The 27,524-nt window shown below is 49.5% G+C and overlaps 1 protein-coding gene and 1 non-coding gene across 3 annotated transcripts in view; one reads left to right on the top strand and one right to left on the bottom strand.

The window, feature by feature from the left end:
* The first annotated feature begins 3,897 nt into the window (after positions 1–3,897).
* Positions 3,898–27,524, top strand: part of Wdr1 (WD repeat domain 1) — a 36,117-nt gene continuing 12,490 nt past the window's right edge. Inside the window, exons 1-8 of one of the 2 annotated variants that reach the window (XM_006503863.4) lie at positions 3,898–5,304; positions 5,619–5,740; positions 15,353–15,443; positions 19,729–19,876; positions 20,966–21,146; positions 25,942–26,019; positions 26,236–26,316; positions 26,574–26,807. In XM_006503863.4, coding sequence (XP_006503926.1) covers positions 5,289–5,304; positions 5,619–5,740; positions 15,353–15,443; positions 19,729–19,876; positions 20,966–21,146; positions 25,942–26,019; positions 26,236–26,316; positions 26,574–26,807 — 951 coding nt within the window. In that variant the 5' untranslated portion in view covers positions 3,898–5,288. The remainder of the gene's footprint in view (positions 5,305–5,618; positions 5,741–15,352; positions 15,444–19,728; positions 19,877–20,965; positions 21,147–25,941; positions 26,020–26,235; positions 26,317–26,573; positions 26,808–27,524) is intronic. The other variant, NM_011715.3, reaches the window with a different exon arrangement.
* On the bottom strand, positions 20,227–20,362 carry Gm22249. The gene has a single exon (XR_003956128.1). It is a non-coding gene; the product is annotated as a U4 spliceosomal RNA (small nuclear RNA).

Here is a 27,524-nt window from a genome sequence, read left to right as displayed (position 1 = left end):
CTGAATTATAAGTAGCTGTGATGTTGGCAGCAATGCGAAGTTCTTACAAAGTGTCTACTGTAGATGACCTCAAACTGGAAAGTATCTGAGTCCATGATAGAATTGAAAGTCAGTGTGGTTTATATGGTTAACCTGGCACGAACCTTGAGTCACCTAGAAATAGGGGAACCTGCATCAAAGAGCTGCCCCAGTGAGATCTGTGTAGTAGCTTCATCTGTGATGAATTGTTTTGATAGTGTGGGAGGTCATGAATCCACTGTTCATGTGGGCAGTGCCGTCACTGGCCAGGTAGTCCTGGGTTGTAAAAGCAAGATGGTTGAGCATGAAGATCATGATCTAGCGAGCAAGACAGCAAGCAACATTCCTTCTTACTTTATGCTCTGAGTGCCTGCCTTGACGTCCCCTCAGTGGTGGGCTGTGAACTTGGAAAGCAAATTGGAATAAGCTTTCCTCTCCCAGGTTGCTTTTGGATCATTCACAGAAACAGAAAAGTGAACTACAAGCTTGCCCTGGGGCTGACCAATTGAAAAAGTATTTATAGAGACACTAGGGAGGGATCCAGTAACAAGCTCCTTTAAGGACAACTTAATTCACTTGTTCTTCCCCTCTGAAGGATTGACAGTGCAGAGGCTAAAAACTTCTAGGTAGGTTTATGGAGTCAAGCCAGGCTGCAATCAGTCCTCAGATTCCTTCAACCAGGGCTTGAAGAGCAGAGCAGCAATTCTTTGGGGAATAACAGCTCAGCTCTCCTTTCCATGTCACAGACAACCTCCCAAGACCAGCTCCAGAATCAAACAAGTACCTGGAAGCTCGTTTTCCTCTCAGGTGACTTGAAAACCCCTTCTACGTCACATCTAAGTGCACCTAAATCTTCAACCTGTGTTAGATTTTAGGATTTCCAAGATCCAAGAAGGCAGGCTCTGCAGCCAAGGGCCTTGCAGGTTGGTTCCAGCAATGGAAAGCCTAATTCCACCACAGACAGAGCTCTTCTAGGGTACACAGCAAGCACTGGAGAGTCTCTCTTGGTGCAGACTGGAGATGGACGAAAGTGAGGCTGCAAAAGAGGTGACCCTAATTCTGACTATCCCAGAGATAGGAGATGGCCCCTACTATGGTCTCCCTCAGCTCATTTAAGAGACCAAGACTGAGACAGGTTCTGAAATTCCTTTAGCGGGTAGGCTGTGAGAAGGCAAGTGAGTGACACGGAAGATAACCCTTTTCCAGGAGACTCAGTCCACACAGCAAACCTCTAGACTCTAGAGGATAGAGTCATCAGACTAGTTCTAAAGCGGCACCATTTCAGGCTGGATACAGGTGAGGACTGGGAAAAGCCCTTTCCCCTGTCTAGAATCAAGCAAGCAATCAAGGGCTGCAGGGAAGAGGTTAGATACACCTTGGAAGTCCAGAATTATCTCGCTGGCTTGGGTTCCCAGAACAGACAGGTCTCGCCTCCCCTCATGTATCCTGCTATGTGTGGAAACAAACGGCAACTTTCCAGCTGGGGGCTATAAGACAACACATCCAAGGCCAACTGAGGGGTGTCTGTGTTAATGTCCTAATAAAAGTTACTGAAACTAGCTTACCCAAGTCCGACTGACCCGTTTTTCCATAAGTACTTTTGGGTCCCTTCTTTAATGCAGCGTCTTTGGAATTGAATGCAAATTTGTGATATTTTATGCTGCCCATTTCCTCCCAGCAATCAGCAGCTTCATTTGAACTGTCTGGAAAGCTCTGTGCTCATGGGGGAAGGGAGAAACGCTGTAACCAGTGCCAAACAACACAGTGTGTGGCTTGTAAAGAGGATGACCTCAAAGTCTGGTGTCTGGAACAGCCCAGAAATAGCAGGTACAGGAGGCTGAGGTAGCCACGAGGTAGAGTAGAACCACACCTATTAAGCTGTATGAAAACCAGGCAGGAGAGGTAACTCGAGGACTTCAGGGGCCAAAAGCTGAGTAGATGGATAAGGTGACTAAGACCAGTTGGGGGTATCGGCTCAGGAGCTCCAAGACCAACTTCTCAGCACAAAGATGTATTTGCACCAGACAGACAAAGAGCAGGGAATAAAAGACAAAGAAGATAGAAACAAGGGAGAAAAGGAAAGGAACAGGGGCGAGGAGAGAAGTGTATTTGTTTAGGAAGAGAGCAACAAATGATTGCCTCTGGATAGAGAGGAGACAAGCTTGGCCCCTAGGCAAATGGCAGTTTATAAATGTAAAAGGGGTAACCTTATGTTAGGATGAGGTGTTTAATTTTAATTGGGCATGTTAATTAGGTGACCCAAAGAGGATTTTTAATTACTGGACTTCAATACTTTGATAGCTGGACCTTGGTAGTCAGCCTCAGGTGGAGGAAGTGGACACGTAAGGGAATGTACCTTGGTGGCTAGCTTTAGGAATGTAATCTAATGGGTTTGTAGCAAGGCAGGGGGGAATGGGGAGAAGAGCAAGGCCTGCCAAAGCCATGTTTACCATGCTCAGGCTGGCTAGAGTCCCTTCAATCTTACTGGCCACAGTGGTCGACTCTATGCATAATCAAGGAGCCAGAATAGGCCCAAGTGCTGAGGCAGCTTGGAGCAGAGTAGCAGTGGTAAGAAAGCACAGATTCAAGCTAAGGGCTTTCATAAACACTGGATTCAATGACGGACCGAATGTGGAGGATGAGGTTGGGTGAGGTTTCTGCCGTTGCGATGAGGCTGGACCACTCCGTAGTCAGTGTGGGAAAGAACAAGCCAAAGGAGCCTGCAATGAGGAGGGAGGGGCAGGCAGGGCATTCATCTCAGTTGGCCCGTGTGTCTGTTTGAAGAGCTAGCAGCTTTTAAGACTCCCATAGACAGTGATGGAGGCATCTGGGTACAAAGACAAAGTGGTTACAAGTGGCCAGGCTAATTTCTAGAGACTGAAGTCATTGTATGGACACATCAAGTGTTTCCTCACTTGACTTCCTGCTGGACAAACCTAGCTGCTTGACTCCAAACATTAGTGCTGGCAGGTGTAGCCAATCTGTTCCTTGCATGGGAACTTCAACTATTTCACACACCCGAGTGCCCCCTCTACTAAAACCTGGAAAACTTGACGCATGGTACATGATTTTTTAAAGTGCAACAGAGTCTGGATTCTGCCAGAGAGCTTGGCCCCAAAGTGTTTTGTAGGATCACTCTCAGTGTCAGTACCAAGGCTTGATGCACATAGGACAGCTATCAGCTTGTAAAGAGCTTGGAGCTGGTGTTACCCCAGCAGTCTTTGTACCATGCTGAGTGGGAACTTTAGTGTGGTTTAGAAAGGTTATCGCTGTTATCTAAAACAATTCTAGTAAATAAGAAAGTCACAGTCTACACTATCTTCTGTCCCAGAATCCTAGGACAGACCTCTTGCTTGTTGAAAATATCCCTAGCACATCCCTAGGACAGTGCTCGACCAGACCCAGGGAAAGTGTCTTTCATCTGCACAGTGCAGTGAGGTCGCTAGAAGACTAACAGTGGGACTGTTCTGAAATCATAATTGTAGTTAAGGAGCCATGTGTTGCTGGTGGGCAGTTTGGTGGTTCTATGGCAACATCAACAATGCAAATGGGGAAAGCAAACTAAGGACCCCAGGAAGTTGCAGTGTAAAGGCTGGGACAGACAGGTGAATCATTGAGATAGTAGCTGGAAGTCACCACTTTTGAGAGAAATTAACCAGGTGGTACTGGCATTCCTTCTAGGCACCACCCCACAGTTCCCTGCAACAAACAGGTATGCCTGACTCACTATAAAAGGGGCTACTTGCCCCTTCCTCATTCTCTTCTCTTGCTCCCTTCCTCTTCTGTCCCTTTTCTTCCGGATCCCCGCCCCCCCCCCCCAAACCAACTCCAAATGTTCATGGCTGGCCTCTACTCTGTCTTTCTGTCTCTACTATCCCCTCAACTCTCCTCCCCATGTCCTAAATAAGCTATTTCCATATTATACTGTTCTGTGGCTGGTACCTCAGGGGGAGGGGATGCCTCAGTTCAGGATGGGCCCTCAGAGGCACCCCTTTCCCCCACAACATACTGCACCTCCACCAAACATATCCCTGGCTTCTTTTTCTTTTCTTTTCTTTTTTTATATAAAACATAACAGGTGGGATCCCTAGACAAGCAATCCTGGCAAACAAAAGGTCACAGAGGGCAGGGGGTAACATTCATAGAACCTTAAAAATACTAGTCTATCAGCACAAGAGACTAGGTACTAAGGAAAACAGACTTTTCAAAAAATACTGAGGTTCCCACACAGGACCTACCGAGTACACTTAAACTCTTCTCTACGAAACCTGGGCACTCCTATAGGCTATAAATTCATTTAACTGCTAACTAGATGGCAGTTAAGATTAAGATAAGCTAGAGGAGAATCAGGTGGGTGTCCAGGTGAACCAGGAGAGTGGGGTGGGACTGGTCCGCAGGGTAATTAACAAACCTGGCTCCAAAGCAGAAATGGACTTTTTCATTTGCTGCAAATTCCTAAGAGCTCTCCTTTGAAAGCCCACTTTCCGGGTTTCCAACTAGGGCTTCAGAACTTTTCAATCAAGTAACCAGAGGACTTCATCTTGCCCTAATCAAAACCTGCGAGACTCAGAAAATTCCAGGTTTTGCTTTCTTTCCCTCTCCATGAAAAGAATTCCACCCTCACGCCCTCCCCAGAGCGTGTTAGGAAACAACCCCTGCCATCCTTAAGAATTACAGTTCTTTATTCTTGGCTTCTTTGCTACTAGGAAGTTTCATGCAGGAGGGAGAGGGAGTGAGACGGGGAAGTTCCTAAACATACCCAGTGAAAGGCAAACAAACAAAACCCCATACGCCCAGTGGCTTCAAGTCTTTTGCAAGCCGGGGCGCCAAGCTGGCGTTGGAAAGCTCGAGAAAGATCTGCTCCACAAGAAGGCTCCCGGTGCAAAGGCAGACAGCCCAAGAAAAAAAACCCTCCCGCCCCGCACCTACAACCCTCCGCGCCGCCTTTTCACGGGTCGCGTCACGTCACTTCCGGGGCGGGCCCGCAAGCGGGGCGGGGCGGTGTCCGCGCAGGCTCGTGGGGCTGCAGCCTCCGAGCCGAGCGCTTGACTATATATGGTCAAAGCTGGGGGCGAGCCGCGCCGGGGCCGCGCTTCCGGGTTGGGTTGTCCGCAGCGGTAGCGCGCGGGGCAGGCGCGTACGGGTCTCGGAGCCGGGTCTCGGACCGCCCCCTCCGCGCCCGGCACGCCCGGCGCCGCCTTCCGCGCTGTCCCTGGGCTCGGCCACTGCGAGGTTCCACTCGAGCGCAGCGCCGTAACAAGTGGGCGAGGATGCCGTACGAGATCAGTGAGTGCGTGGGCCTCCGCGCGCGGCCGCCGGCTTCTGGGGTCGGGTGCAGGCGGGAGGGCGCGGCCGGGGTCTTGCACGGCCGCGGGGGTGCGGGCCGGGGACCCCGGAGTGGGCGTTGTGGACTGGGCCGGCCGAGCTGCGGGAGGGACCCCGGGGCCTGACCGCCGCCGCCCGGGAAGTCCGCCGGTCGTGCCCGCAGGCGGCAACAGGTGACCGGCTCGGGACCCCCAGCGCTGACTGACTGCAACTCCCTGGGTCCCGCGAGGCCGGGATTGCCCCTCATGCACCGTGCCGGGTTTGTATCTCCCCAGAGAAGGTGTTCGCCAGCCTCCCCCAGGTGGAGCGGGGCGTCTCTAAGATCCTCGGTGGAGACCCCAAGGGCGATCATTTCCTCTACACCAATGGCAAGTGCGTCATCCTAAGAAACATCGATGTGAGTACTCTTGTGCCCGGCGGGGCCTGCTTCCGTCCCTACCCTGCGAGCTACCTTCAGAGTCGGGAAATTCTTGCCCTTCCGCCCCCTCACCTCCCAGTCAGTTGGCCTGGGGAGAGGGGAGCCACGCCCCTTCTGCCCAGGAGCCACACCTTGGAGGCTCAGTGGACTGGACTGGACTGGTGGTGGTGTCATCCACCTCTACCCCCACAGCCCCGTAGACTGGCAAACTAAGACTTGGGTCTCTTCAGTCCTTAGAGCCAAGGGCTTTGAGTCTGCTGCTGCTTGATCATGGGGTGGCTGTTGATTGGCCCTTCCTGAGCCCAGTTTCCGCATTGGGGAAATGGAGATAGGGAAATGATCCTCCACTTCCCCTGGCTGCCTTGGCTGGCTGAATGAGCTGGTCAGCTGTCCTAATGCTGTCTGTACCTGGCATAAATGGAGCACTTGGTAAATGGCCCTTGTGCTTAATCATCCTAATACCCTGGGCTTCCTGGTATGCTAGAGCCCAGGCCTACACACCCTGTCCTCTGAATGCCAACTGTTACAGACTTGAGTCTCTGAGAGGAAACAGGAACTAGTGAATTCCTCTGGATGGTTCTCTGAAAATGACCTGCTGTCCCCAGAGCAGCAGCTTTTTGGGAGGCCCTTGCAAATTCATGTTTTTTTCCTCTGGTTGTTGAAATGAGTCAGTCTGCTGGGCCTCCTCTCCATTTCCAGGATGTGGCTCAAATCTTGTCTCTCCCGTGCTCAGGCCTGAGGAATGGTGTAGGGTAGAAGCTGAAGGCTGGACTTAGGGCTATGCTTGGCAAAGGGCTGCTAGAGGGGTGGAGGGTTTGATTGACTCTTCCACCAAGGCTGTCACCTTCAGCTCCTGCACGCCAGGAACATCATTAGTCAGGTGAAGTAGCTCATGACACCCCTATCCTCCAAGAGCCTCCCAGCTGGCTGAGGGTAGACCCCAGTTTTTTTGTAAAAAGAGGCTGCAGTTTTGAACTGTGGTGGCTGCTGGCTGTGTCTTTGTAAGTCTGGTTAAACCCGACCAGTCATCAGTCCTGTGCTGGCTTCTGACCTCTACAGGATTGTTGGGCACCTCAAGTGAGGTGGAAGTTTGGGTATGAGCCTGCCTTGCTAGTTACACAGATTCCTAGAAAGCTGGCCCAGCCTTCTTAGAACTGGGGAAGCCTTCTCAAAAGCTTAACACTATATTGACGTCATAAGATTTTGAGAAAGTAAAGGAAAAATGGAGATGGTCGCAGGAGCTCTGTGGAATTGACAAAAGGTATCTGAAGCATCTTCATACACCCCTAGCTGTAGGGTATTTGGTTTCTGTCCCCTACACGTAGTTTCCTCAGGCCACTTTGTTGCTCTTCACTTCCAGTTGGGAGAACTGCATGGAGTGGTCACTCGGGTGCTAGGCCAGCTTATCCCTCGAATTTGCTGGCTTGGTAGTATCAGAGGAGCAATGCAGCCGTTGGCTGAGGGGGTGGGTTCGCCGCCAGTGACATGTCCACCAGTCAGTCCTTTCCAGGCTTCACTGTCCTCTCCTGGAGGAGGTGCAGCCGCTTCTCATCCCACCCCGGTTACGTTCCTAGTACGCCAGGAAAAACAATATGGTGTAGGGATCTGTTACTATAGCCTTTTGTGTGCTGTATGTCACTAGGCACATTCTGGTCTGCTGATGGCCTCCTGGTCCTCAAAGATGGATTCAGTTTTTATTAGGACAGAGTGTTGCTAGAGAAAATGAGATGTGAGTTCTCAGGAACATGAAGATGCAGGAAGGAAGGTGGTCTGCTAGGAATCCAAGTCCAGGAAGGCTGGCACCACATCATGCCTTGTAGACCTCTGACCCAGGTCACTTTTGGGGTTCTTGCATGCTCCTTTCCCCAAAGTCAACCGTGTCCCTCGACTGCTCTGATCCTCAGAGCTGCCCTGTCACATTTAATTAGAGTCCTATAGAATCTGGCAGACTCGCCCTGTTTTGCTCTATCCTGTATCTAAGCACCATACTGGCTGCCCTGAGGTGTGTTCTTGCTGTGCCTGCTGGCGCAGTTCTGACCAGTCACACACACACACATACACACACACACACACACACAATTGGCTCACACTCAGCAGCATTGCCCCAGTGCTCTTCCTTTGACCTTCCTCTTCTCTGTCAGCTCCAAGCTCCAGGCTCCCTTGCCTCTTCTCCTCACATGCTACCCATCCTCAACATTCCACCTGCTCATGGTGCGGCCTTTGCCCAGATACTCATCCTCCTGTGTCTCCCTGTCATCTCTTACACTCCTGTTTAGAAATGACCTCACTAGAGGGCCCTTCTCCTTAACGGCATTTCTCCTTTTAGCCTTCTCTTACTTTCTGCTGGCAGTAAATGTGAACAAAGCTATTGCTGTTGTTATTCCTAAATATTCCAGGCTCTTCTCTCTGGCCCGTACCCCTAGGAAAGCAGGGCTTTTCCTGTGTCGTTCACCTCATGTCCTTACACTAGAACACCTGACCCACAATATTCCAGTGAGCTCACTGCACCTAATTTCTTTTCCTGTTAGAGAGTGTCACTGTATTGCCAAGGCGACATAAAATCCCCAGCTTCTGCCTCACTGGTGCAACCCTAGCATGAAAGGCACTACTGTGCTCCAAATTTTCTGGGACCCACCTTTAGAATTTATACAAGAATATTCTTGCCAGCCTCCTGCTGGGGCTGCCTGTCAGCTGTTCTGTGACTGAAAGACGGCTTTGTGAACCTGGCTTTTGGAGAGCTGGTAGCAAAGATGCTCTCTGTCTCTTTCTCCCTTGTCCTGTTGCCACGCTTGAAAAATAAATTCTCTGCAGGCTTAAATCATGTGGTGACGGAGGCCATCTGGAAACTGGCATTTGGGAACTTTCAAACATTGTATATCTTGGCAGATGTGAACCCCTAGCAGAACTAAGGTATATATCTAGGAAGCTCAGTTCTGTGAAATTGGGTCTCAGGGAATGACACACAGCAGTTGGACTAACCACTGGCTCGTCTCTTTGGACCAAGTGGAGGAGGTTGAACTCAAACCAGTTTTCATTTGGCACTATCTGTTACCAGCCCATGCAGGAGGATCCTGTGTGGGTCCCTGCAGGTGGGGGTGGAATAAACAGGACTCGAAGACTTAACAGTCGCTCTGTCCAGGTGCGTGCCTGCTGAGTCACTGCTGCATTGCCAGCATGGCTGTCAACCAAGGTGGTACAGGTTACAGGGCCTGCTTGTAGAGCAAACTGTCATAGCAAAATGTGTTCTTTGTAGCAGAATGTGGTAGTGTGTTTGACCACTTGGACAGAAATGAGCACACACGCCTTTAATCCCAGCACTCGGGAGGCAGAGGCAGGCGGATTTCTGAGTTCAAGGCCAGCCTGGTCTACAGAATGAGTTCCAGGACAGCCAGGGCTATACAGAGAAACCCTGTCTCGAAAAACCAAAAAAAAAAAAAAAGAAAGAAAAGAAAAGAAAAAGAAATGAGCACACAGTAGCAGCTCTGTCCAGAGCCAAGAACTCTGCTCCCTTCACCACAAGATCACCTGGTGGGTAAGGGCTGGACAAGGTGCTTCACCACCGGGCAGGCACTGAGGGTCTGTGGGCTCAGGTGGGATCTGTGGGTGCCATTGAGTAAAGCTAGAGAAGAGGCTGTAACCACAAGGATGAGGGACATGACTCAAGTTGGCAGCTAGACACGTATGTGTGGCTCAGGCTACCCTGCAGTAACTCAGCATTGTTCTCTAGGTTTGTCACATCAGGTTTCTCTATGTAGCCCTGGCTACTCTGGAACTCATTCTGTAAACCAGGCTGGCCTCAAACTCAGAGATTCACCTCTGCCTCCTGAGTGCTAGGATTTAAGGCTTGTGCTACCACTGTCCACCCCAGCATAGTTCTTAAGACCACTGGAAACATTCAAAGATATGTGACAGTGACAAGGTGACAGCTGCCCTTGACACATGTTTAAGTTTGCGGCTGGGAAACCCATTAGCAAGCTGGGCATAAATGCATTGCTCAAAGGCTCGTCATCTAGGTAGCTGTCCGTTGTTTCTGGTATTTCTAGTACATATCCACAAAGCCAGGGTGTCATTTAGCTTAGCCTATGAGCTGTATGCCAAGACTTCTGTCACTGCTTCCTGGTAGGGGGATGGGGTTTGTTCACTATCAATGTTTAAATATAGTATATTGCTGATGTTTAATAGGTAAATGTTGCTGAACATTCTACAAATCACAGGACTATCCTATAACAGAAATACCAACTCCAAAATACCAGGAACATCAGGTTCAAGAACCCTGGTAGATAATATTCTCACAAACTGTAAGCCATTTTACAAGAGTGTTGGGTGCTGTGGAGCATCAGAGACGAAGAGTATAATGATAGCTGCTGGAGAACACTTGGGGTTTCAGAGCGTGAGTAAGAGGTCTCCCAGAGGAAGGTTTAGACACACAATGGATGTGGGCAAAGTCCAGACAGGAAGCCACTGTAGTGCGGGGTGACTTTGGTTTGGTGTGTATCTTCTGGGAGGAGCAGGGAGGGTAAGCACAGTCCCCTGTGATGAGAGAGAGAGAGAGACAGACAGACAGACAGACAGACAGACAGAGACAGACAGACACCAGCAGCAGCAGCTAGTCCTTGAGGCCAGGGAAGAGGTAGCCTGGGCTCCCTGAAGAGCTTGTCCTGTTTTGCCTCTGCCATCTCAGTGGAGAGTGTTCCCTACTTGTGGTGCCTCTTTCAGAAAAGATTCTAGTTCCCAGCTTTGATACTGGACTTGTTACCTTCCTTTAAAAAGGCCCTGTCTCACCTCTGTAACCATTTCTACCTTCAGTGTCCCCCAGTATAGAAGCACAGGTCATCTCTGAGCCTGAGAAGAGTCTTTATCTCATTGAACCTCCTAATGAATGGGGTAATGTTGGGATGGCCAAATTGACTCACATAGCATCTGCAGAAAGTTGTCTGGCTGTGCCGATTCTCTCCTGCCACTTCCCTGCCTCCCTATTGGGTAGGTGGAGTCATCTCCCAATAGCTCATGCTTGGGCAGGTGCCGGGCAGGTAGCAGGAGGTACCGAAGCAAGGTGGCAGTGTCTTGACACAGTCCGAGGGGCACTGATGCTTGCAGGTCACACTAGAATACTCCTAGACCTGTAAGTGACCACCCTACCTCTTCTCAGTCCCTGGCTCCATCCAGTATTACAGCCACGTACAGCCAAGGTGAGCTCTTAACTTCTGAGCTCAGGAACCAGACTCATGCTGATTCCAGCTATGATAAAAGAATGGGACCAAATGGAGGAATGGAGACTGTTAAATTCAAGCCCTGGCCTTACCACAGCTGGCCTGGGTCACATCTAGTCATTTAGTTTCATTGTGCCTTGGCTTATTCAGCTAAGCATTAGTTTATAACCTGCACTTCTTGCAGAGAGTATCAATGGAAGGGTGTGCTTAGTCCCTGTCATAGTGAATTCAGGGTCTTTCAGGATGGTGAATCAGACACATAAGTCCTGTGTAAAATCCATTTAGTATAAAGTTGTTGGTGGAATGTACCAAAAGAATGCACATCCCAATATGTGGGTGCTGAGTGCACTCATCATGAGTTCTTTTCAGTGTGACATGTCAGGGAAGGACAAGTGGACCAGTGCCATGTGCTAAATCTTTGACTAAGAGATGGGGATTGAGGCACAATTTAATGGAAGTAGGCGGACTTTGAAGCAGTGGTTTGTGGAGCACGGGCTGGATGAGGGGTGGGACAGGGAAAGGGCTCTGGACCAAGGTGAGCTGAGAGTTGTGTTATGGAGCCAGGGACGGTGTGCTGTTTGGTGACTTCCCAGTCAGGTTAACCAATACATGGTGAGCTATCAGGGCCAGGCAGGTACTGTACCCAGCTTGAGGGTGGCTCTGAACACTAGTTAGACTCCTCCAATTCCCTCTTTCAGCATGGTATAGTCTGGGGCTTGGCCCAGGCATAAGTTCTGCTGTGGATGTGTGAAGGTATGTGTACTGTGTTGGAGCTGGGTTACTGCAGTAACACAGGGTTGACCTGTGTTTCTGGTGGATAGAGGGACCCTGTACATTGTGTTTAGCACAGGCTTTCCCATAGCAGGATCTGCTCCCAGTCCCAGGAAGTGTGCCACATGGGTGAATGGTGGAGGTTGTCCAGCACGGTCCTCCTTGGGCTCCAGGAGACCTTTGCTATTAAAGACGCACGTGGAGGCCCCTTTGTGGCACTGAGGGACATGGCTTAAAGGTTTAGTGTGCATGTTCTATTCGGTCCTCTGTGGACGGCCATGGTTGACTTAGGCTGCCTTCGTCTGATCCTGGAGGGGGATGCTCTGGAAACTGAAGGGACACAGAATTGCTGCTGCCCTCCCACACAGGTTGTATTACTGGGGACTCAGAAGAAAAGCCTCTGGTTCCAGTACACAAGATGGGCCAGCTCATGTCTAAGGTTAATACCAGGAGCAAATGTGGTGGGGTTGAAAATGTGGTGGATAAAAATGAGTGCGTTCCAAGGCTGATTAGGAGCACTGGGCAGCCCTAGTGGAGAGGCCCTGAGCCCCGTGGAGTAAGGAAGCACTTTTTGCTTTCTCCCAGGAATCCTGGGGCCTCTGACCCGATCCCCCTTACAGTACGGTAAGAAGGAAGTCAAGGATGAGGAACACCTTGTGGAGGCTTCTGAATGTGACCCCAGCCTAACTAGGGCAGTGGGCCCTACACAGAGGGGTAATAACTATGCCCCATGCTCCTGACATTGCTTCCTCAGATAGGTTGCTCACTCTAGGGAGGAAGCTGGGGAGGGCGTATGTGATCACTCTGGGTGTTTTCTGGCCTGGCCTGAGCCTCCTGCAGTGGGACACACAGTAGCCTGGGGCAGGGAAGCCATCCTCTCTTCCTGGCACTAGTAACTGCTCCTGCTGTGAGCCTAGAGTTGGGAGGAGTTTGCTGACTCAGATGCAAGTCATTATCTGTAATTTGGAGTCTTTTGACCCAGTTGTATTCAGAATACAAACGAAAGTGTGTGAGTGAGAGAGAGTGAATGATTCATCCAGCTTAGGCGGGATTTGGTGCCCTTTGGGGTTTTACAAGCCCACTGCAGGAGCCCTGACCATGTAGGGTCAAGAATGTTGGCCTTGGCCTCTGCCTCCTCTCCCTCCATTTTGGGATGCCCTTTCCTGCTGACTTGCTTCCTACCCTTGGAAGGCAATGCAGCCTAGAAGGTCACACAATTTTGTAGCTAGTGCAGGCATGACAGTCCTCAAAAGACTCTGTCAGCTTTAAGGTAGGGATGGGTGAATCGGAGCCAACTCTAGGTGTAGCTTCTGAGAAGGAAGGGACTGGTCGGAATATGAAGCTTGAGCTGATCTGAGCAAGAGAGGGTTTGCCTCGGTGCTTTGTGAGGTGTGCTGTAGTTGCAGGTGCACAGCTTGACCTGACTAGTTCAATGACCATAGCACCACTCCCAGGATTCCAGAACACTCCCTGGCTTCTACCAAGCATACTATATCTCCAGCAGTTCTTGATCTAATTTAATAGGGGCTACCGTTCTAGAACTGGCTCCCTATGACAGAAATCAGCAGTGTCTGGCCTCTCCTGGGTCGTCATGACTGGAGGTCCAGGTGGCTAGGTGTTAGTAGTTTGGTCCATTTTGTGGTTGAACAGTGTTATGTTGAGGGTGGGAGAATCTATCGTTCCTAGTTTTCCTGTTTACAGTTTTCCTGTTTACTTGTTGATGGCTATCTTGATCATCCCTGCCTGCTACCACCACTCACTCATCTTACCCAGCATCCTCCTCTATATCCTCTACAAAACTTGCCAGGCTGCTTCATCATAGCTCTTCTGTGCTTCCGAGGAGGGGGCTACCTAGAAAGCTGGGCTCCACCCCTCATACAGCATGCCTGCAAGCCCTTAATGTGCCTGAGACTCCAAAGAGGGCACCAAGAGATGTCCTCATACCCCAGTTTGAGGGCCCCTTGATAAGGCTTTCCTGGTGGTCTTTTGTGGACCTAGGGTTCCGTTTCCCCTAATGAAGTATCCCGGGAGTGGGATTATTTTCTGAATGCATGGTGAGCTTTCTTTTCCTTTTCAATTTATTTTTAGCATTAGCAGGTATGTGTGGCACATGTGAAGGTCAGGACAACTTTGAACTCAGTTCTCTCCTTCCACCTTTATGTGGGCTCCAGGGATTGAACTGGTTGCTTTATCCACAAGCCATCTTCCCACCCCATACAAAGAATTCCCAAGCCGTTTTCAGCTGTGCCACTGTGTTTCCACCATCTCGCCAGCCTTGTTAGCAGCTGGTGTTGATGGTCTCATTGGTTCTTGGAGGTACAGTAGTTCAGATTTCATTTCCCAGAAGATGAATGCTACTGTTTATATGCTGACTTAACATTCGGTGGCCTCTCTGGATTCTCTGGATTTTTAGTTTATGAGTACATACTTATTCTAAAACAGACTAACTTATGAGACACATAAAGTAAATGCTGTGTTAAGTTTTGAAGAAAGAGAAAGACTGATGGTGTCTGGTTTTGTTTCCCCCACCTCACCCATATATTTAGCACATTATTTGCTAAGTGCTGTGATGGCTCATGGGCTGTCATATGAAGCAGGTCACAGAAACGTTGACTGGTTGGAGGTGGGTGGTCTCCACCTGTAGAGTGAGGACACTACAGGATCCCTTGACCAGAAGTAAACAAACCCTAGGATCTTAGGAAGCCAAGCAGAGACTTAAGGAAAAATCTTAGCACCATCTCTTACCCTTCTGAGATCTTGCCTTGAGTCTAGAAAGCTGCCTGCTTTCCCAGAGAGGACTGGTGGGAGAAGGCCCACAGCAGGAATCAGGCTAGACAGCCTCATCTTCATTGCTTCAGAAAGCAAGCTTAACTGAGAAGAGACTGAGAAACATCTCTGGCTGTGCTGAGGGGCTGCTGCAGGGATGTGCCGGACTTGTGAGAGAGCATTGGGAATGAGTGATCAGGGATCTGCTTTATAAACTACACATCTGAAACCTCACTGCCAAGGAGTAGAGGTTTCCAGCCCCACTTCTGCCCCTGTGCTTTCCTCAAAGGCCATATATTATGGGAAGTACAAGGAATCTTCCTTTTTTCCCAAGCCCAAGTTTCTGACAGAAGGTCCCCAGCTTCATTCCTGTTCTGCTCCTGAACTTCAGAGCCAGGAACTATCTTGTGACAGACCCAAGGGGGACTTGAGGAGGATTGGCAATGCTCAGGGGGATGGCTAGGGAACTGGACATAATAGACTGTATGAATTCATTGTCAGCTGACTGCTGCCCACATAGGAGAACCACACAGTTCTTTAATTAGATGTTTGTGCGATAGTCCTCAAATATATATGTATGTACACACACACACTCACGCACGCACACACACACGCATATTGAGAGAAGTATAAAAAAATCTAGCAAAAAGTTACCTCAGATTCTGTTACCTTAAGAGGCCAAATGAGCATCAGTGGATGGCCAGGTAGGCATTTTTTAGGACTTTGGCCATGGTTGTCGGATGTTAAACCTCATGTATCCTTGTCCTGGTCTTGGGTTGGGGAGTTAGCCATAGTTGGTGCCTATACATTCCTTCTATTCAGCCTCTACTTTTCTCCCCTGCAGAACCCTGCTATTGCTGATATCTACACAGAACATGCCCATCAAGTGGTAGTAGCCAAGTATGCACCCAGCGGATTCTACATTGCTTCTGGAGGTAACTATGAGTACCATTCCTGGACACGTGTGGCCCTGATGGCACCTGCTTGACCAGAGAATTGGGAATTGGGTGGGGCCTGGTTAAGAGTATGAAGAACAATACTGATTGGCTTTAGTTAAAGTGGCAGGAAAGCATGAGCGGTGGCTATTTTGTGTCAATGTACTGGCTATTCCCTTCCAGCCAACTTTGCCACCAGTGTTGGCATTATTTGTGAGAGTTGGCCTTTATGCCCTCTAGCCTGGGCCCCTGTGTGGCTCAGTAGGTGACTGTGGCAGATGGGACAGACAGACATTTGCATTTGTGGTGGTTCTTAGCTCTAAGAAGTAGAATTTAACCATTTACAGATGAGAAGCAGAGAGGGTAGAGTGACTATGCATCTTGCATCTCATTCATTTATTCACTCGAGTCATTCATTCAGTTTTTCATTCAGATATCCAATACATAATTAATAGCCTGCTTGCTTATCTTTGTTTCTAGGACAGGGAGGGAATTGAGTGAGCAGTGGCTGGGCCTGAGAGCCCAGACTCTTAGCGATGACCAGGATTTTTAAGTGCTGTGGCACCTTTGTCTGCACTGCCCTCACTCCCTCAGGCAGTGTGTCTGATATGGCAGGCTGTAGGTCTGGGAGGGCCCCCAGCCTGTGCCTTACTGCTGATACATTCCTTCCTTACATCCTTGTACCTTTAGTTCATCCTGTGAACGGGGGTTGTAGATAACTCCCTCATGGGTTAAGGATCCAAAGGTGATGTGTGTTTGGTGCTTAGTACAAGGTCTGCTAGGGTTCATCATGGCAGCTATCAGTGAAGCTAGGGTGCACTTAAGAAAAGGGCCCTGCAGAGCCCTTTACTACTAGCATTGTAGTGAAGGGCTGGGCTGGGCTGGGCTGGAGTCCAACACACCCTAGGCACTTACTGGGTTTATGTTTAGATACATTGACTCTGTAAAACTAACTGGGATCCATGATTTGTTGTAACCTTGTAGGTTGGTTTGTTATTTTAGGGTTTTTCCCCCCTTGGCCCTGCTTGCCAACAAAATGTCTCTTCATTTAAGCCTCAGGATTTAGCTGGAATGCCTTTTAAAATTATGTTTAACACTGAGCTGAGTTCTCTGAGAAATCTGTTAAGAGAGGAGGGTTGCTGGTGAGGGCAGCCACTCAGCTTGGCATAGCTCTTGCTTTGCCATCCCTATCTGAGTGCCTGTGGACCTAGACCTGACCTCACTGTTCCCATGGGGCTGTTGGACAAGACAGAAATCCGATGGCCTTCTGATTGAATGCAGACTCTATGGATTCAACAAAGGACAGTCCATGAAAAGGGGACATTGGTATGGTTTTGATGTTCTTTTAACAGCCCTGGTTTGCTGGCAGATTGCAGGAAGCTTGTGGGGGGGATCACATTTCCACATTTCCAGTGTACTTTGAGGAGAGCAGAGTAATTGTTAGGGGTAACAGTGGGACATTTGCTGTGCACATTGCAGGCCCTGAGCTAAAAATAGTGTTTTGTGTTTGAAGGAAGGGAGGGGATGGGAAAGCTTAGGAAAAGCTGTGCTGGCATGGTAGGTCAGCTGCTAACGGGTGTGTCCAAAGACTTGGAGCCTAGTACCCTGAAGCCTATATCTCCCTCCTAGCCAGGGCCTCCGTTGCTTTGCAATCTGTAGATGCTGTCAGTCCAGCTGTCCAGCAGCTGCTAGAGGATCCTAACAATGTGATAGATCTGTCCCTGGAGCCCAAGCCTCTGGGAAGGCCCTCTGATCACATCACAAGACATTTTGGGGGCAGTCTCACTTTTCTTCACTCTGGACAGTGATTTCTAGCAGCCTACAGGATGTAGGAGAGGCCCCAAGTCAGGGTGCCTGATTTGGCGTAATGCCCAGGGCAGGCTTCCTAAAGGGAGCCTCCAGATGAAAACTGGAAGCTGCACGACAGGGCCGAGGTCTCCTTGGGTATGAATAAAAGCCACTCCACTCACGCTTTCCTCCTCCCTCTTCAAGCCCCATGGCGTTTGACTAGGACTCTGTGCTCCTACACCCCATGTGTCAGGTCGAGGGATAATGCAGACTCAGAAGAATGGCCACTCAGTTGGCTCTGTTCTCAGTCCAAGTGTGACCATGAGTTTGCCTAGAAGCCCATCCCTAATGTCACATTGCACTCACTGGGCAGTTTTCTTCCTGGTGCTGTACAAACCAACAGGTCATTGAAAATGGTTCTCAATTATTTGGTCTCTTTGGGTAGCTACTCTGTCTTGAGCACCTAGTGTGGCATGTGACCTCCAACTTGTGTTTGACTATTGGGGGTTTACCCTGATAAGTTGAGGCCTTGTATTAATCTCCAGGCTCCTCCTATCTCTTTCCTGTTTCCTGCTTCTGAAAAGAGTGAACTGAGGCATGAGGAAGAGGCCTGCTGATCTGGTGGCAGAGGTTGTATGTAAATGGCTGGATACCAGTTGAGGGATGGAGGGAGAACTACATGAGGGGTAGCAGCTGGTCCATCAACCCAGGGTTAGAAAGCTGACTCCTACACTGCCTTAGAGGGAGAGACACCTTTCATCCCATCCTTATTGTCTTGCCCAGGGGACAGTGTGGGCCCTGTTAGGGAGGAACCTTGTCATGAGTGCTTGAGTTAGCGTGCATGTATACAGAGGTATGTGTCTGTCATTTTTATTCATGAGTGCATGTACATACATGTGTGTATAGAGTGCCTATGTATATGTAGGCTGCTTCTGAATATTTGGGGGTGGGGGAGGTTGGAGTGGTCACGATGCCCTTTCTGTGTATGCACAGCTCCTCATACTGCTCGCTTCGCACTTTCCTTTCTGGCCTGTGGGTTCAGTGACTAACCAGGTCTCCATTTCTTTCTGGAACACGCCTCAGCACTGCTGTCTTCCTGGACATCACCCACAGATGACTGGGGGAGGCCTTCTGGCGTACCACCACCCAGCTTGTGATTGCTCCTGGAGACCGATGCTCCCTCTTACATGCTCCTCAGCCACAGCGCGCCAAGTCTGGTCAATCTCCTGCTTCTAGACCAGCAGTTCTCAACCGAGGGCTCACCTGAGACCACTAGAAAACACAGATATTTACCTTTCCATTCACAACAATAGCAAAATTAAATAGCTATGAAGTAGCAACAAAATCATTTTATGGCTGGGGGTCACCACACCATGAGGAACTGTGTTAAGTGGTCACAGTGTTAGGAAGGTTGAGAACCACTGCTGTAGACATTGGCCCATGTTTGCATGTAGTGGGAGCCTCTGATGTGCAGAACCTTAGTTCATGGTCCACTTATAACAAGGACTGACTGCATCCCAAGGACTAGCCTGAGACTTTACACATGCGACTTTTTTTGACCTCATAGCAATCCCATGAGATGGCCCTGTAGATAATGCTTTTACAGAGGGGCTATAAATGAGGTCCTGATGAGGTCCAAGAAGCCCTAACCCTGCAGCGACAGATTTGGGACATGACCTGGCTGCTAGCTGCTGTCCTTATTGCCTATCACCTCTGTTTAGCCCAAAAAGTGATGCTTTTATCAATTGCTACTCAGGGCTCACTAAAGTGGTCTGGCATCTTCAGGAAAAGCTACACCCTGCCTGCCTTCTTGGAGGCCATGTGAGCTTTGTAAGCCTGAAGAGATAGGTAAAGCACTCCCACTTCCATGGCACAGGCACCGTGCTAATTTGGGAAGAGGTGGGTGGACCCTAAGTATTTCTTTACAATCTGCTGGCAGCATTCCAGTGGGAGCAACTCGCACCGCAGTCTGTGTTCTTTCTTTGTACCGCCTACCTCATCCATCTCACAAAAGCATCTTACTCAGCTCCAGCTCTTACACACAGGGAGGCAGGGCAAATGTTCAGGAGACTGAGACTGCAAATTTGCCCTTGGGAGCAAGGCTTATCGAGTGCAAGTGGCCACAGGCGATCACAGTGTCACATGGTATGCTCAGCTGCACCTGTACTTGACAGGAGAGGCAGGCTCTCAGAACATTGCCACACTTCAGAAATGAAGGGCTCAGTCTGCGAGTTAGGGATGCTCTGCAAATCACACAGGAACCTGCTTCTTGCTCTACTGGGGTTTGGCCATTCTTGGACTTTTCCTGCTTCCTATACACGGTTTGCTGGCCAGCTAGAACACAAGGGACTGTGACAGCTCTGTGGAGGCATATTAACTCTTGATTTAAGTGGGGCTGAATGTTGAACCTGGACCAGAAGAAATGGAGCTGGTGCTGAGTGTGCTGTTCCCTGACTGGTGGTGACATGTGCCCTTCCACCCCTGTCCTGTCCTGCAGACATCTCTGGGAAGCTAAGGATCTGGGATACCACACAGAAGGAGCATCTTCTAAAGTATGAGTACCAGCCTTTCGCTGGGAAGATCAAGGACATTGCCTGGACGGAAGACAGTAAGAGGATCGCCGTGGTCGGGGAAGGAAGGGAGAAGTGAGTCGTTCCCCTCAGCTCTTCCCTGTTCCTACCCCAGTGCTCATGCTCTGGCCTGCCCTTTGTAGAAGGAGGCTGCAGTAAGGTCTGTATCTGTGTGCACAAGTGACTCCACTCCTGAGCAAGCCGGTTTTCCTTTCCCAGCAGGGTGACTGGCTGCAGTCACTGACCCCTATAGGGTCAGTTTGTCATGTATAAAGGGAGATTTCACGTCACAGTAGGGTTGTCAACAAGGCAGAATATCACCTCTTTCTACACTCTGGTGTCCTAAGCCCTTTGCCCCATCTCTGGATTCTAGTTGTTGTACCTATATCCTAGGCAGCAAGCAAGTGCCAGGTGGTAGATGTTTTTACTTTATTGGGGGACCTTCTAAGCAGTTACAACCAATCAAAGCTGCAAAAGGGGCTGACCGTGAGGGTTTTTCAATTGCAATAATCGCGCCTCAGATAAACCTCATTGGCTACGATACTGCCACTGCGCAAAGCTGAGGGTTTTTGTTCTTGTTGTTTTGTTGTTGTGGTGTATATATTTTCCTAGATGAGCCCATATCCTCAGTTTCTCTGTCATTCACCTCTGTGCAAAGAGGTGAATAGATCCTGTTGCAGAGGTGGCTGCCCCAGTGAGGCTAGTGACCTATAGAGTGAGAGCTATAGTCCAGGTTTTCTTATTAGCAGCAAGTAGTAGCTACAGCACTATGTTGTCATGGGTTCCACCATAGAGTGGCCCACTCCTTTCCACTAGGAGATAGCAACTTGCCTATTTCCTGGCTTTCCCAAAGAAAGTTAGGAAGTGATAAGGCCAGAAAGATGTTCCCAGTGCTGCTTCCTATAGTACCATCCACATGGGAGGTGCTGACACTGGGCTCTGCAGATGTAAACATCTGGCCCCTTTCCCATATGGGCTCCATCTCTTCTGAGACACCTTTGGATATAGAGCTTAAAGGCCCAAATGAGTCCTTAGGACTTAGAGCATCCTGAGGTAGGTGTACAACATCCTCCACTGGCCTGTGCTTTAGCAACTCTGCTGTTGTCCTTCTGGGATTGATTTTTTTTTCCCCTTATTTCTCTCTCCTTGACCCTGATTGGAAAGGTTTGGAGCTGTCTTCTTATGGGACACTGGCTCTTCTGTGGGTGAGATCACAGGACACAACAAAGTCATCAACAGTGTGGACATAAAGCAGACCAGGCCCTACCGACTAGCAACAGGGAGTGATGATAACTGTGCTGCGTTCTTCGAGGGCCCTCCATTCAAGTTCAAGTTCACAATTGGTGTAAGTGAGCTTTCTTTTCTTATGGTGGTTTTTGGGTGAGCTTTGATACTATGGGGCCTGGATAGAAGTGATTGGTTGCAGGAATGTAGCAGTGGGCTATAGCTAAAGGGTTTGTCCCAGGATAATGTGAAATACAAAGTATGAGAGTAGTGAAAAGCCAGTGTATTTGGCTGTGGTGAGCTAAGCCACCAAATTAGCAAAAGGTCTGCCTCCAGGACATCTGGGTTGGCCCATAGGGTACCTCCCTCAGAGGCTGTAGGGGCAAAGATGCCTCAGAGTGGAATCTGATTGAAGGAGAAGGAACCAAGTGCTATTCTTCAAGCCTGTTCTTCAAGGAGCATTGCTTGGGGTCCCTGCTCTGCATTTGTCCCTGGCTTGGCCAAGAAATAGACTCCTCTACCCTCTGTCCCCATCACTGGCTGCTGATCTCTGGGCCTTGTCTGGGGGCAGCTGGGAGTGCTCACTCTTTGTCCTTTCTGCTCTAGTGCTCATGCTGTATTCTTGAGTGAGAGCAAGTGCTGGGGGTGAGGGCTCTGTGTCTTGGGCAGCCCTTGCAGCTCTCTGCTTGCCCTGGCTTTCCCACATACCATGAACAAAGCAGGCAGTACTAGTTCTGGTAATAGGAGATGGAGTGACTGTTTAATCAGAAAGGACATGTCTTCTGTCCTTGGAGGTAGTTGGGTTTGGGGCTTCTCCAAGGTCTTCAAACTAATCCTTCAGGAATGTTAGTGGTTCCAGTGTCCATACCTCATTGGGGATTAAGTGAGATATCCTTAAAGTGGCTTGCTGAGGAGGACTGTTAATTTTAGTGTTTTAGTAAGAAGTCGTAAATAGCAGGCATAGCATCCCTGGCAGGGGCAGAGGCAGGACTCGTGTAGTAGGCAGTTTCCATAAACGGTCTTGGCTTAGGGGTACAGATGACTATCTAGGGATTTCCTCTTTGTAGTGTTTCATCCATGGGAGGCTAAGTGAGGCCAGTGTGTCCAGCAGGTTTGCTGATCCAAGCTCTTCTTAACCTCCCGTAGCTCTCTCTCATCCTGCTCTGCTGCAGCTGCTGTTGGTGGGTAGTGGCAGCATGGCTGTTGTGGGAGCTTAGTTGACACATGTGGCTCAGGGTCGGTTTTCTTAAGCTGGAGTGGATGCCCCTTGGGCTATGAAGACTGCTGAGACAGCCAATCTCTGGGTTCTGATCTTGGGGGGAGGGAAGGCAGTGAGGTTTCTGTAGTAACCAGAGGCTGTCCTGCCATTTTTAATGGTGCTGTCTGCCTTCCCTGGGCCTCCCCCACACACTGTTTGGACTCTTGTCCTTGGTCTGAGCTGTTTGTGGACAGGATTCTCTTTTCTGTAGCAGGAGTGATCCTTTCTCTTGCTCATGTGAATTAGACTTGGGCAGAAAGAGCACAGTGCAGCTGAAGAGCATTTAATGGAGCTATGGGGTCAGAATTTGTTGCTGGAAAGGAGCCCATGCCTGCACTTGCTACTACTTCTGTATGGGCTCACTGGAGCCCAATTAGCACATCTCTTTTTTCTTTCCTGGAACACAGACTCCTACCACACAGTCCCAGCTGTCCCTGTCCCTAGGGGTAGGCACTATCATCTATGCTAAGGTCCTTGGAGCCACAACCCTGGATCCTGGGTAAAGGCCTGGAAGAGGCAGAAAGGGTTAGGTAGTACCTGGCACAGAACTAGTTGGTTCTGCTACCTTCCAGCTCGGGCAGTGTGCCAGTGTACTCTCTCAGACTAGGCCTCCCTGCAGAGCTCATGGCTATGGGGAGGGTTCATTTTCCATCTGAAGCTATTCCACAGACCCAGCTGACATAAGTGAGAGAGGCCTCATTGGTAAGGTCCTAAAGACTTGGAGTCTGTAACTAACTGTATGTGTCTGACTTTGGCCTGCTGGCCAGCAGGAATGAAGCTACAGTTATAGGGCTGGACAGTGTGTGCTGTCTGCCCTGATATGGCTTCCTTCCTGCTGTCTTCCTCCTGGCTGTGAGTGCGGCAGGGCAGGAAAACTCTGATTTGCCCCAACTAAAGGACAGGTGTACTGGCAGATGGGGAACAACAGAAACCATATGGTTGGTGAGATGTGTGTTAAATAGGGCTGGGCGTCCACATGTGGGCTCTGATGTTGAAAGCTAGAGGTGTAGCGGTTCTGAGGAATTCCTTGAGCCCTTCCCAGTGAAAGGCTTTAAAAATTAAAATATGTGAGGGTGAGGTTTATTATGTTTTGCTAGAGGAAATTTTTGTTTGTTTGTTTAGTGTAAACCAAATAACAGCCCTTTGTCACTAGGTCTTTCATTCCTAACCTGTGAATGCTGGGAACTTGGTTGCCTTCACTTCTTTTCCTATCTGTAGGCCAAATGGCCTGTGCTTACCAGAACCTTATCCAAGTGAGCAGCCTACAGGCATTCTGTCCTTGAAGTCAAAAATCCAGTCTCCCATCTACCTTTTACTTCACAGCTTATCTCTAGGCGAGAGAGCCAGAGCTTATAACAGACTGAGAGGTAAGGTGAATAGTGGCCCTATGGGAGCTTTCCCAGGTACTGGGCAGGAGGTCTCCATATGTGTCTGGGACAGGGCACAATTTAGGGGTGAGTTTAAGATGCTACCTCAAAACATAGTTGTTGGGAATTTCTGTGTGGTATGTGCTAAGACCAACCTGTGATGTGCCAGTCTCAGAAGGTAAATAGTAGCTGAGAGAAAGATAAGCAGACCTGATATACAGATACCGTATCCAACTCGCTTGTCCAATTTGGAGATCATAACACATCATCATTAAGAGCAGGGCATAGACTTGAGCTATTCTGAAGTGAGCCCAGGTTCACCATAGTCATACTTACCTATGTCTTCCAGACCCCACTACCAGACTTGAGTGTTGTTCATGTTTGAAGGTGAGGTGGAGAAATCTTTTTCCTGCCTCCACCCACTGTAGTTTTTTTTAGGTGTAGTAGATGACTTTAAGAGGGCCGTAGGTCATAGGGTCCAGGGTTATAATAGAGACCATGGGATGGGGGGTTGGGAGGGTGGGGCCATCTCCTTGTTGCTGGCAATCCCTGTCATTGCCCAGTGGGCCCATGGCCGCTTTCTTTGGAGCCTTTGGCAGGTCCCTGTAGGTGAATCACGGAGGAGACCTTTGGGATCTTGGAGCAAGGCTCTGTCATCATCTGCAGACAATTACTTTCCCTTTGGGAGGCCAGTGGGAATTGAGGAGAACTTCTGCAGAGGGTCCTTAATGAACTAACCCCGATAGTAAGCATGTCCGTGACAGAGTCGGGCCATCAGGAACCCAAGGGTACCTGAATCCCTGTCAGTCAAGTGGATTAGAGTGTCTACTTGAAGCTTGTTTTCTTGGTAGTGCAGAAGATGAGGGTGGGAGGAGGAGGAGATGGGGGCGCAAGGGTTCTTGGGGAACTCACTGGCACAGCCTATACCCAGGTTCATTGAGTGTTGGCTACACGTAGCCAAGAGTAGTTCCAGGGGAAGGGGATGACTTTACACAGGGAAATTGGAGACTGGACCTGTAAGATTAAATGTAACCCCTCTGGACGGCTGGGCCAGGCATCAGAAGTCTTGTCTGGCTTAGCAAATGGCAGGGTTTAGGTAGCCATGTGAGGTGGCTGAACCTCTGGACTCAGTGAGACTGTCCAAACCTCTCCCTCTACACTGCAGGGCCCTCCCTGTGGGAAAATGCTATTCTTAACCCTCATTTTCTTTGGCCAATGGGCTGCTGTTACCTATTCCCTGCCACACAGGGTCTATTTCAGGAGCAGACATGTCTCTTGCCCATGCCTGGCTGAGTTACAGGAAGGAATGATGAACTAAGGCTCTAAATGGGTTCATGTAAGCTCTGTAACCCTATTTATTCTCTGCTGTCTAGCCTTCACTTGCTTCTTAGACCTTTGTGGTCTCTAGGGCACACGACGTCACCCCTTCCAGCTTGTGCCTTTTCCAAGCTTGGTCACAGGCCTTATTTGAGGACCTGGACCTGGGAGTTGCCTCCCAGGATCCGCCTCCATCTGGCCATGCAAGTCCTAGATGTTTCTGTGTCTGAGCCCAGAGAACCAGTGACAGGAAGTTTGTTAGAGCCCGGAATTGAGTACTTAACTGCCTGCTTTGCTCTAATGTTCCTTTCATGACATGTTCCTTTCACACCGTGATGAGTTGGCACCCCTGGCCCATCCTCTGGGTTCCAGTCTTGTGTTCTCTTTGGCTTCGGAATTCTAGAGTGAGCTGACACATCGGGCTCCTTTGCTTGCCTTCTGTGGGACAGGCAGAGTAGGGAGACTCCATAACTAGAGCAGGAACCTTGGTGCCATCACTCCTTCCCAAGACTGGGGATTACCCTGGCCTGCCTTAGGCCTTGCTCTCAAACTCTGATTAAAAGTCACAGCCACTGCTTGAATTTTTTTTTTTTTTTAAAGGTGGTTGTTGTTCAGAAACATCCCCAGACCTAAATAGGCCTAATAGGAGGTACCTGATGTGGCTGTCTCAGAAATAAGCAGTCTGGGCCCCCAGTGGGAAGAGGACACATCAGGAGGCACTTGATAAAAGGGAGGCAGACCTGGCTGAAGGATGGCCTTCCAGATAGAGCAGTGACCAGGCAGGAACAGACTTCTGAGCTAAATGCCATGATGGGCTCTCCTGGGCGGTTCTCTAAGTGCTTGCTCTGAAGTGGTCTGTGGGCTGATGACTTACTAATGTTACTTTGGGAGGGTTGGGGGGTGGGGGGGGGCATGTGTTAGGTAGAGAGCTTTTGTGAGCTTTGCCAAGTTAGTGACAGCCCTCTCTCCCACAGGACCACAGCCGCTTTGTCAACTGTGTGCGATTCTCTCCTGATGGGAACAGATTTGCCACAGCTAGCGCTGATGGCCAGGTAAGAACTGGGGCAGAAAAGGAGGTTGTACATAGGTTCATGGCAGTGTTCCCTGTTCCCCACTTCTAGGGTGCTACCAAAGCCCAGCAGACGTAGGCCTCTCATTGCATTTCAAAGAATGTTCAAGGTTCCAACTGTACAGCCACAATCACTGGGGAAATGGTGGGCTAATAGCACATGACACCAGCTTCTACATAACTTGTTTGTTTCTTGAAGATTTTCATTTATGATGGGAAGACGGGAGAGAAGGTGTGTGCCCTTGGAGAAAGCAAGGCCCATGATGGAGGAATTTATGCCGTGAGTACGAAAATGTTTTCCTGAGCTGCTAATTTAGTTTGGCCAGTTCTATGTTGATAGTCATCAAAGATTGTTTGAAGCTAGATGAATATTTGATATAAACAGCTAAGAGTTGAGCCACAGCATAGAGTTTTAAAGGTCATAGTCAGGTAGTGGGAGCAGCAAGTGGCTGAGCAGGAACCTTCGTGGGCTGGGCCCGTCCTACCACCTCCTTGAGTTCCAACCTTCTGACATGTGACACTCTTTCCTTGAAATAGATTAGTTGGAGTCCTGATAGCACTCATTTGCTATCTGCCTCTGGAGACAAAACCTCTAAGATTTGGGATGTCAATGTAAACTCTGTGGTCAGCACGTTTCCCATGGGCTCCAATGTTCTGGACCAGCAGCTGGGCTGCCTCTGGCAGAAGGACCACCTCCTCAGCATCTCCCTGTCTGGATACATCAACTACCTGGACAAGAACAACCCCAGCAAACCCCTCCGGGTCATCAAGGTAAGCCTTATTCTAGGCATGCTGTGGATAGAAAACAGACTCCATTGGTCTACTATGAAAGGGAGGAATTGGGGATGGCCAAGTGGAAGAGCAGTGTTGGGTTTTCTTGGTCCTGGGAGTTTTGGCAGAAGTCAGCTTGGTATTTCGGGGCTTTAGTGGCCTCCTGGAAGTACTGTGAGCAGTGCAGAGTTGGGGTCTGGGGACTTTGGGCCACTGTTCTCTGTTGCTGGAAGTCACTACTTGGCTTGTTAGGATTGGACTGTACCTCCTCACACCTGCAGGATGAGAGTGGGAACATGGTGTGAGGGCAGGTATAGAGCATGGAGGGTGGGGTGGGAAACTGTCAGGGCCAGTGGGAGAGTATGGAGGGTAAGGGGCATGTCGAATAAATGAGGAGCGCATTCAACTGTGAGTTCAGTGGGGAGATGGCCTTGAATCTGGATCAAGGTGAGGTTCACAGCATAGAGGACAGGAGCAAATGAAGTTGGACAAATTGCCAAGGCCCCATTGGAAGCCCAGAAGGCCACCCTTGACAGACCATAACTTGAGGTTCAAAACCATCCCTGGGGCTCACTCAAGCCAGGTGCTTCAGGCCATGTTGTGCTTCTCTGGCTCCATCAGCCCCTGCCACTTTGGCCTCTTAGGAGACCTGTAGCCAGATGGTTGGAATAGCTCCCAGGATCACCTTTAGGTGATGTCATGTCTTTAGGGAGTTTC

The sequence above is a fragment of the Mus musculus genome, chromosome 5 (assembly GCF_000001635.26).
Source record: "Mus musculus strain C57BL/6J chromosome 5, GRCm38.p6 C57BL/6J".
Taxonomy (NCBI): Eukaryota; Metazoa; Chordata; class Mammalia; order Rodentia; family Muridae; genus Mus; species Mus musculus.
This window is presented reverse-complemented; position numbering and strand designations above follow the sequence as displayed.